An 8,813-nucleotide genomic window follows, 5' to 3' on the forward strand; every position below is an offset into this window, starting at 1 on the left:
CATTGGGAAGTCAGAAGCGTAGCCATCCTTAGTAGCTGAGAGGAGAAAATGATTTGGACCAGATATGTCTAAAATAAAGTTTATATGAAGCTGGAAGAAACAGTAAACTAAAGATGAAAGCACTAGAATCCAAATCATATCATCCAGCTGCAGCAATGGAATATAAGCAAGCTGAGGCTTGACAGAAATGTAAAATGAGTCTTGGGTTTAAAAGTCTGGATGGTGAAACATGATTAAAGAACAATAAATGTAATAGCCAACAAGCATTATGAAAAAATACTAAACATTGTTAATAATTAGGAAAGTGCAAATAAAAACTACAATGAGATATCACCACATATCCATTAAGATGACTACTACCAAAAAACACAAAATAAGTGTTGGCAAGGGTATAGAGAAACTGGAAGCCTTGTGCACTGTTGATGTGGAAAACAATATGGAGGAACTTCAATAAATTAAAAATAGAATTATCATATGACCCAGCAATTCTATTTGTAGGTATAGATCCTAAGAATTGAAAGCAATGTCTCAAATATATATTTGCACATCATGTTCATAGAGCATTATTCACAATAGCCAAAAGGTGGGAGTAACCCAAGTGTCCATCAACAGAAGAATGGATAAACAAAATGGATAAACCAATGAATAAACATAATTTACAATGAACTATTATTTAGTCTTTACAAAGAAGAAAATCCTGCCAAATGCTACAAGATGAACCTTGAGGATATTATTCTAAATCAGTGATTTTCAATCTTTTTCATCCCGTGGCACACATAAACTAATTACTAAAATTCTGCAGTACACAGAAAAATATACTTTTTGCCAATCTGACAAAAAACAGGCTTAATTTTGATTCATTCACATCAGACACTAGGGTTGGGTTTGCTATTGTCATTTTTTAAATTTGAAAATGTACGGGCAAAGAGGTCAGTGCCCCTGACTAAATAGTCAGGTATTGCATACTTTAAAAATTCACTGCTTGAATTTTTGAAAATCACTGCTCTAAATGAAATAAGCCATCATAGAAAGAACAAATATTACATATGAGATACCTAAAATAATCAAACTCATAGAAACAAAGTAGTATAATGGCTATTAGAGACTAGGTGGAGGGGCGCGAAAATGAGTTGTTCAATGTGTACAGAACTGCTGTCATGCACAATGACAAAGTTTTAAAAAGATCTGTTGCCTTAATCGGTTTGGCTCAGTGGATAGAGCGTCGGCCTGCGGACTAAAGGGTCCCAGGTTCAATTCCGGCCAAGGGCATGTACCTTGGTTGCAGGTACATCCCCAGTAAGGGGTGTGCAGGAGGCAGCTGAATCGATGTTTCTCTCTTATCGATGTTTCTAACTCTCTATCCCCCTCCCTTCCTCTCTGTAAAAAATCAATAAAATATATTAAAAAAAATAAAAAGAAGCAATAGATGAGAAGCTCTTTAAAATTAAAAGACAGGGTAGCAAAAATAAAAAAAAATCAATAAAGGAAAAAAGATTCTGTTAAAAAAAAATAAAAAGATCTGTTGCACAATAATGTGCATACAGTTAATACCATAATGTACACTTAAAATGATTAAGATGGAAAATTTTGTTAGGTGTATTTTACTACAATTAAAAGTTTTGTGTTTTTTTTTAAAAACAACAAATGTGAAAAAGACTTGTAAGTTTTAGCTGACCGCCTACTTAATATTTATTAGTCAGCTGTGTTATGCAGGATCAAAAAGTAAATGCTACTTTACCTTAGGATGTGCGAAAAGGATACAAGATGGGATAGCCATCTCATTGGTGGGGTGGCTCTATCCTTGGGGTCCTAAGTTCAATTCTGAATACCATTCTTTTAAAAAGGACTCTAACATCCCAGAGTAATCAGTTTTCAAGGGCCCAGAGACCAAATCCAGACTGTGACCTAAGAAGACACTAAAGAACTCAAGTTGTGAGTCCCCAAAACAGAAAACTCAGTGGGCATGAACACCCACTTTTAGGTATATCAAAGAGCAGTCTCAGCAGAAGGGACTGTATCATGTATAGATTGACAACCCCAGAACCCCAGAAGGCAGAACAAGACCAACGGGTAATTATAGAGGAGAGCGGATCGTCTCATCCTCCAAAAAAAAGTTATCAGCAGTCACAGGATGAATTCCTTACTTGAGGAGTAAGCAGAACCTTTATAGAAGATGACTAATGTTGAGTTCCTACTATGCAACTGCTATTATTAATCACATTTTGCAGATGATGAAACAGAAAAGAATCAAGTATCCTTGGTCACAGGGCCAATAAATAGTAGGTCTTGCCTGACTACAAAGCCATGCTCTTAACCACTAAGCTATTAGTAGCTACCAATGGAATACAGAAGATTTCTATACTGGAAAAGAAGTTGGGCTTATGACTCTTCTCACTTCAAGATTCTACAACTGAGTTAATCAGAGAATAAAAATGAATTAAGCAAGAGGTAAGAAGAACAGTAGTATTAGGGAATGATTGTTGTTATCATACACGCTCCAATTCATTATCTGCTAGTTGTGGTCTTTTTTTCCCCCCTCTTTTCTTCTTCTTTTTTTTTTTTCTAAAAAAATATGGAACGAATTTGCGTGTTATCCTTGCGCAGGGGCCATGCTCATCTCTCTATCGTTCCAATTTTAGCATATGTGCTGCTGAAACGAGCACTAGTTGTAGTCTTAAACAAGCTACCTACCTCTCAGAGCACCAGGATCCCTCATCAGCAACCCTGGACTAACAATGTCTACTTTTTTCAGTGACTTAGAAAGAGAAAAGAGAATGTGAGTGAAAAGTACATATGAACCACGGAGGTCTCTAGAGATCAAGTCCGAAGCCTGCTTCCACTCCTTTATTGTAGCTGTGTGACCTTGAGCAATGTGGCAAGCTCTCTGAGCCTCTATTTCCTCATCCGTAAAATGTGACTGACAACAATTCCTACGTCACGGAGTGGCCGAGAGGATCAATGTGCCCATGGCACGCAGTAAGTACTCTGTGAGAGACACTGCTTTTATTGTCTTTTCCTCTTCAACTCCTGCACAGGGTTGTCCCTACACTGGTGGGAAAGGGAACAGAGCAAATGTGGAGAGAAACTGAGGCCCAGGCCCAGATCAGGAAGGAGTCACCTGTACAAAGTGCCCCGTCCTCAGCCCTCGCCTCAGCACCAGGTGGAGCGCGTCCTCATCCCTGCTTGTAGAGCGCTTCTCTGCAAAGGCCAGGAAGGTGTGGGTGGGGGGTATGTAGAGCAGGGCTGGGATCCGGTAGGTGACCCCTCCCTTGTCTTCCTGCTGGAACAGAGGGTTGTTGAAGGAGCACGATGTCACTTCTTCCATGACCTCTGCAAGAATAGGAGGCAGCTCAATGTGTATCCATATCCAAATGCTGGCTTATATACAAGTTCTGTTCTATCATTCCATTTCTGGAGATCACTGAGAGCCACAAATGTTTATTTTTCTTAATATAAAAATAACATTATGGTCCCAACTGCACAAAGCAAGCAATACGCATTCTTGTTTAACACATCCATCCCCCGACTCTGTGGGAATTCTATATAGCCTGCGCCATGTGGGTCTCTCCAGAGATTCTGCATATACTTCTGCCAAGCATCCAGGGATATTACCAACCCAGATGGCTTCTAATACCAATTTCTTGGCTTGGAGTTTTTAGGCCATTTGGGTAACATATATGTAAACCCAAATCCATATCAAGAAATGCCTGTTTAAGAATTCTTTAGGGCAACTTTTTCCCTCTCTTTGAAATTGGATAAAAGGCAATCTTCTTTGTCATCTCTGCATCAGTAGCGATTTTTTTCCTACTCCATCAACCCAATCAGGTGTAGATTTTCAAGGGACGTGACTTCATGCAAGGATCTCAGTTTCAACCAATGTCTAGACCAGTGGTTCTCAACCTTCTGGCCTTTAAATACAGGTCCTCATGTTGTGACCCAACCATAAAATTATTTTCATTGCCACTTCATAACTGTAATGTTGCTACTATCATGAATCGTAATGTAAATATCTGATATGCAGGATGGTCTTAGGCGACCCCTGTGAAAGGGTCGTTCAACCATCAAAGGGGTCGCAACCCACAGGTTGAGAACCACTGGTCTAGACCATGCAGGCCCATAGTTTTATTCACGGTAATAACATGTCTATTAAAGCCAAACTTCTAGGTAAGACCAGCAAGCATCCAGGACTGCTGAGGTCAGGTTAAGGGAGTAACTACTCTGGTTTTCAGTTTACTCTTGGTTTTTAGGCCCCTGGGGATTTCTCTTCCTTTCTTGCAAATTCAGCTATATTTTTTATAGTTTATCCACCATCATACAGGTTATATAGCTGGCCATAATCCTGAAAATGGAAGTCTCTAGATACATTTCTCAAAGAAAATCAGGAGTTCTGCTTTTCAGAGGCCCAAAAAATGAATTAAGCTAGTTACACAGAACCAGGCTTAACATTATTTTTTCTCTCTCTCTCTCACCTGTCATCCACGCCCTAGCTTATAAATAATTTATAAAAATTATCAGGCTGTAAGAACAGGCCTGTAAGATCACATTCATTCATTTAATAAATATTTCTGTGTACCTACTCTAAGTTAGGCCATATGGTAGCTGTCCACATCGAGGCTGCAGAGTATTTCTGGAGAGCTAACAACTGAGCCAAGGGAGCTCCTGTCTCATATAGCCTTACTAGAGGCCCAGTGCACGAATTCGTGCATGGGTGGGGTCCCTCTGGGTGGCCTGCAGCGATTGGGCAGAAACCCGCAGTCCAATGCTGCCTCCAGCTCCTATCTGCCGCTCCCACTCATCCCGGCCCCACTGTACCTGCCACGCCCAATCAGTCCCAATCAGGGAGAGGCTCGTGCAGCCACAGCAGCGTTCGCCAGCCATGAGCCCTGCATCTGGCGCCCTCCCAAGAGTGGCCTGCAGGATCAGGCTGAAACCGGCTCTGCAACATCCCCCGGAGGGCCCTGGATTGTGAGAGGGTGCAGGCCAGACTGAGGGACCCCACCGGTGGACAATCGGGCCAGGCAGGGACCACAGGAGGGCTTCAGGGTGTGTCTGGCCCATCTCGCTCAGTCCCAATCAGCTGGACCCCAGCAGCAAGCTAATCTACCAGTTGGAGTATCTGCCCCCTGGTGGTCAGTGCACGCCATAGCGAGCGGTTGAGCAGCCTTAGCATATCATTAGCATATTAAGCTTTGATTGGTTGGTTGGTTGTTCTGCCGTTCGGTCTATTTGCATATTACCCTTTTATTATATTGGATACTCTGTGTCTGGAATATTCTTTTTTCAGATAGCCACATACCTCACTCCCTCACCTCCTTTAACTCTGTTCTAATGTCATCCAATCAGCCAGGCCTTCCCTCACAACTGCCTTGAGCTCCTTATTCTCTTTTCCTGTTCTAGTTCCATGCCACTTATCCATACATTGTACTTGTCTATATATCCTACAAAATAGACTCATTGTAAAGGGCAGGAATATGTGGGGTTCTTAAAAATATTTTTTATTGATTTCAGAGAGGAAGAGAGAGATAAAAACATCAATGATGAGAATCATGGATTAGCTGCCTCCTGCAAGCCCTACACTAGGGATTGAGTCTACAACCTGGGCATGTGCCCTGACCAGGAATCACACTGTGACCTCCTGGTTTATAGGTCAACACTCAACCACTGAGCCACACCAGCTGGGCAGCAGGCATGTGTTTTATTCTCTGCTACATTTCTACACCGAGAACCATACTTGGTAATTGATAGATATTTGCTGAGTGACTGAATGAATGGCTGAGCTGGATCTTAAAGGATAAATAGTGATTTAGCCAATTGAAGGGTAAAAAGGAGTGGGCAGAGAGAGTGGATGTGAAACGTCTATAGGTGACAGAAAACAGTGAGCTGTGGGGAATCTCAGTAGTCTCATATGACTATCCTGGTCAAAAGCTGTGAGCAGAGATGGGACTGAAGGGGTCAGCAGAGCCCAGATCCTGGGAGGCCCTGATGCCTTAGTAAGGTGTTTATCCCACAGACAGAGAGCCACTTAAGAGTTTTTGGCAGAGGAATGGCATGATCAAGTATGCATTTTGGATCAATGTCTCAGGTAGCCTTGTGGCCAATGAACTGAAGAGGAAAGTTACACTGCTTTTGGCTGTATCCTCGTAGTGTCAATCAAGACAAACTTTCATCAGCAGTTTATGAAAGATTCATTTAGTCACTATTTCTAAAGAGAACCATGGCTCACACTCATGAGAGAAGTGGGGAGGTGGTCTCCTGAGTCCAGAAGAAAAGCCGCCCTCCTCACTCCAATTCTGAGCTCTCAATAGCACAACTGAAAGGCCTGGGTGAACTGTCTTCTGCCCACAATACTAGAGCCTCTCTGTTTCCCCCCAACTTAGGGTCTCCTGCCAGGGAGAGGCGGGCTTTCTTTTAAGTAAAAATCAGCCCCCGACTGAGCTGGTATAAAGATGAAGAACACAGGAATTGAACCAGGCTACGACTGCAAGACTTCAAGCATGTTATTTAACTTCTTTATGCCTCAGGACACTCATTTATAAAATTCAATACAGTGGTTGAGCGAATTAAGTAAAATATTTAAGTGGCTGTTACGGAGCCCATGACATAGTATGAGTTCAATATACAACAATTATTATTTTTAGATTGTCAATCATTGCATATTCTAGTTTTATTCCTTGAAATCTGTGGATGATGATGGTAATAATATCCACAATTACAACTCCCCTTCTTAAAAGCATTTAAATCCCTCTGCACCTATGGGAGAGGTATTTTAAACTCTTATAAGTTAACATTTTAATTCTGAGTTAATACACTAATAATCATCAGCCAACACATGATTATTAGTTAACATTGAAACAAGAATTCTCTACGGGATAAGAATGGAACACAGGAAAGGCACAGAGTGGGGGGAAGGACGAGGACAAAGGAGAGGGAGAGGAGATGGAGAGAGCTCCAAAGGAGAAGCACAGCTTGTCATATGGGGCCAGATTGGTGTCCCCGCTCTATGTCTTTATTGTGAGACTTTGTGCCAGTCACTTACTCTCTCTAGGTCTTGGACTCTTTGCTTGTAAAATATGGATAATAATAATACCTACCGCCCTAACTGATTTGGCTCAGTGGATAGAGCGTCGGCCTGCGGACTGAAGGGTCCCAGGCTTGATTCTGGTCAAGGGCATGTACCTTGGTTGCAGGCACATCCCCAGTAGGAGGTGTGCAGGAGGTGTGCAGGAGGCAGCTGATCGATGTTTCTCTCTCATCGATGTTTCTAACTATCTTTCCCTCTCCCTTCCTCTGTAAAAAATCAATAAAATATAATAATCATACCTACCAAGATGATCAATACGAAGAACCACTGCAAAGTGCTTTATAAACTTTAAAACACCATAAAGAAAAGTCTTTATTATAAATTTTGATGTTCTCACACTTTCACTTATGGCTTTGCTCTCACTACAGCAAGTATCGCCACTATCATTCGTTTTTCTTGTGATGTAGGCTGATCCTGTTGATGACAGTGTTAACATAGATGGTGGCTCTGGCATTGACACCCAAACTATTTCACACAAACCGCAGGCTGGGAACTACAGGCAGAGAAGAACTGATGCAGTTCTGCTTCAGAGATGTTCGTTTCAGCAGGGGACGCATATTATTAATTGAGGCTCCATAGGAACACCTTTCAGTGAAACCCTCTTACTGGGAGAGAGGGTAAGTGTAGCATGGACTTTGAGGCGACACTTGGCTTTAGTCTTAGTAGCAAATTGCTTTCCTTTTGGGCCTCTCTCCTCACTTGCAATGGAGGTAAGACCACCTATTTCTCAGGCTGTAGGAACTATGTAAGTCCACGGATGCCCAACGAATCCAATGCAGCCGTCAGCCTCCAGTGACGCCTAGGAGACCTCCCTATCTCATTCATTCCCTCTTCAAAAACGAATATGTAAGGAGCACCCATCCTATGTCAGGCTTCTGCAGATCCTGTACCAGCGGTTCTCAACCTGTGGGTCTCGACCCCTTTGGCGGTCAAACGACGCTATCACAGGGGTCGCCTAAGACCATCCTGCATATCAGATATTGACATTACGATTCATAACAGTAGCAACATGACAGTTATGAAGTGGCAACGAAAATAATTTTATGGTTGGGTCACAACATGAGGAGCTGTATTTAAAGGGCCAGGAGGTTGAGAACCACTGCGTGTAGATCAAACTCTGCTCATGGCACCGATGGGAAAGCCGAGGCCGCGGAGAGGAACACCCGAAAGTGAGGCCGCTCAGTGATCAGAAGCAAAACCTGGGCCAGGGCCCGGGTCTTCCTTCCCTGGCAAGTCCCGCTCGGGGCTCTCTGCGGCCGCAGATCCCTCTCTCCTGAGCAGGGCTTCCCCGCCTCGGTTCCTTTCCTCCCGAAAGCGCGCATTCTCGGGTTTCCGCGTGGCTTCCGCGGAGGGAAAACTAGAACCAGCCAGGAACAGCCTGGGCCAGTCTGAGATGCCAGCGACTGGGTGACTGACTGACTCACTCTCCTCCCAGGACTGGATTCCTAAGCCCAGATGGTGCTGCGAACTCGGCCCCACTTCCCGGGGTCCCCCCATCTTCCCCCCTCCGCCTCCCAGGCCCGCTCACCTGCGTCGGCTCTCGGCTCCCCCGCTCTCTCCAGGCTGCGGGGGCGCGGAGGTAGGCCCTCGGGTCTCGGGCACCAGAGCCTGGGAGGTGACTGAGGCTGGGGAGACGGAGACAGGAGAAAGCGCGGCTGCGGACACGAAAACAAACCCCCAAAAGTGAACAGAGAGGGGGACGGAGACATCGAGCAGCCGGGAGGCGGACGGG

General features: G+C 43.8%; 1 protein-coding gene across 1 annotated transcript in view; it reads right to left on the bottom strand.

The window, feature by feature from the left end:
- The window catches only part of NEU3 (neuraminidase 3 (membrane sialidase)), a 21,446-nt gene that overhangs the window by 12,198 nt on the left and 435 nt on the right, over window positions 1–8,813 (bottom strand). Inside the window, 2 exon segments of the mRNA XM_006777921.2 lie at window positions 3,119–3,330; window positions 8,610–8,706. Coding sequence (XP_006777984.1) covers window positions 3,119–3,325 — 207 coding nt within the window. The 5' untranslated portion in view covers window positions 3,326–3,330; window positions 8,610–8,706.

This window comes from Myotis davidii, unplaced genomic scaffold, assembly GCF_000327345.1.
Source record: "Myotis davidii unplaced genomic scaffold, ASM32734v1 scaffold169, whole genome shotgun sequence".
NCBI classification, from domain to species: domain Eukaryota; kingdom Metazoa; phylum Chordata; class Mammalia; order Chiroptera; family Vespertilionidae; genus Myotis; species Myotis davidii.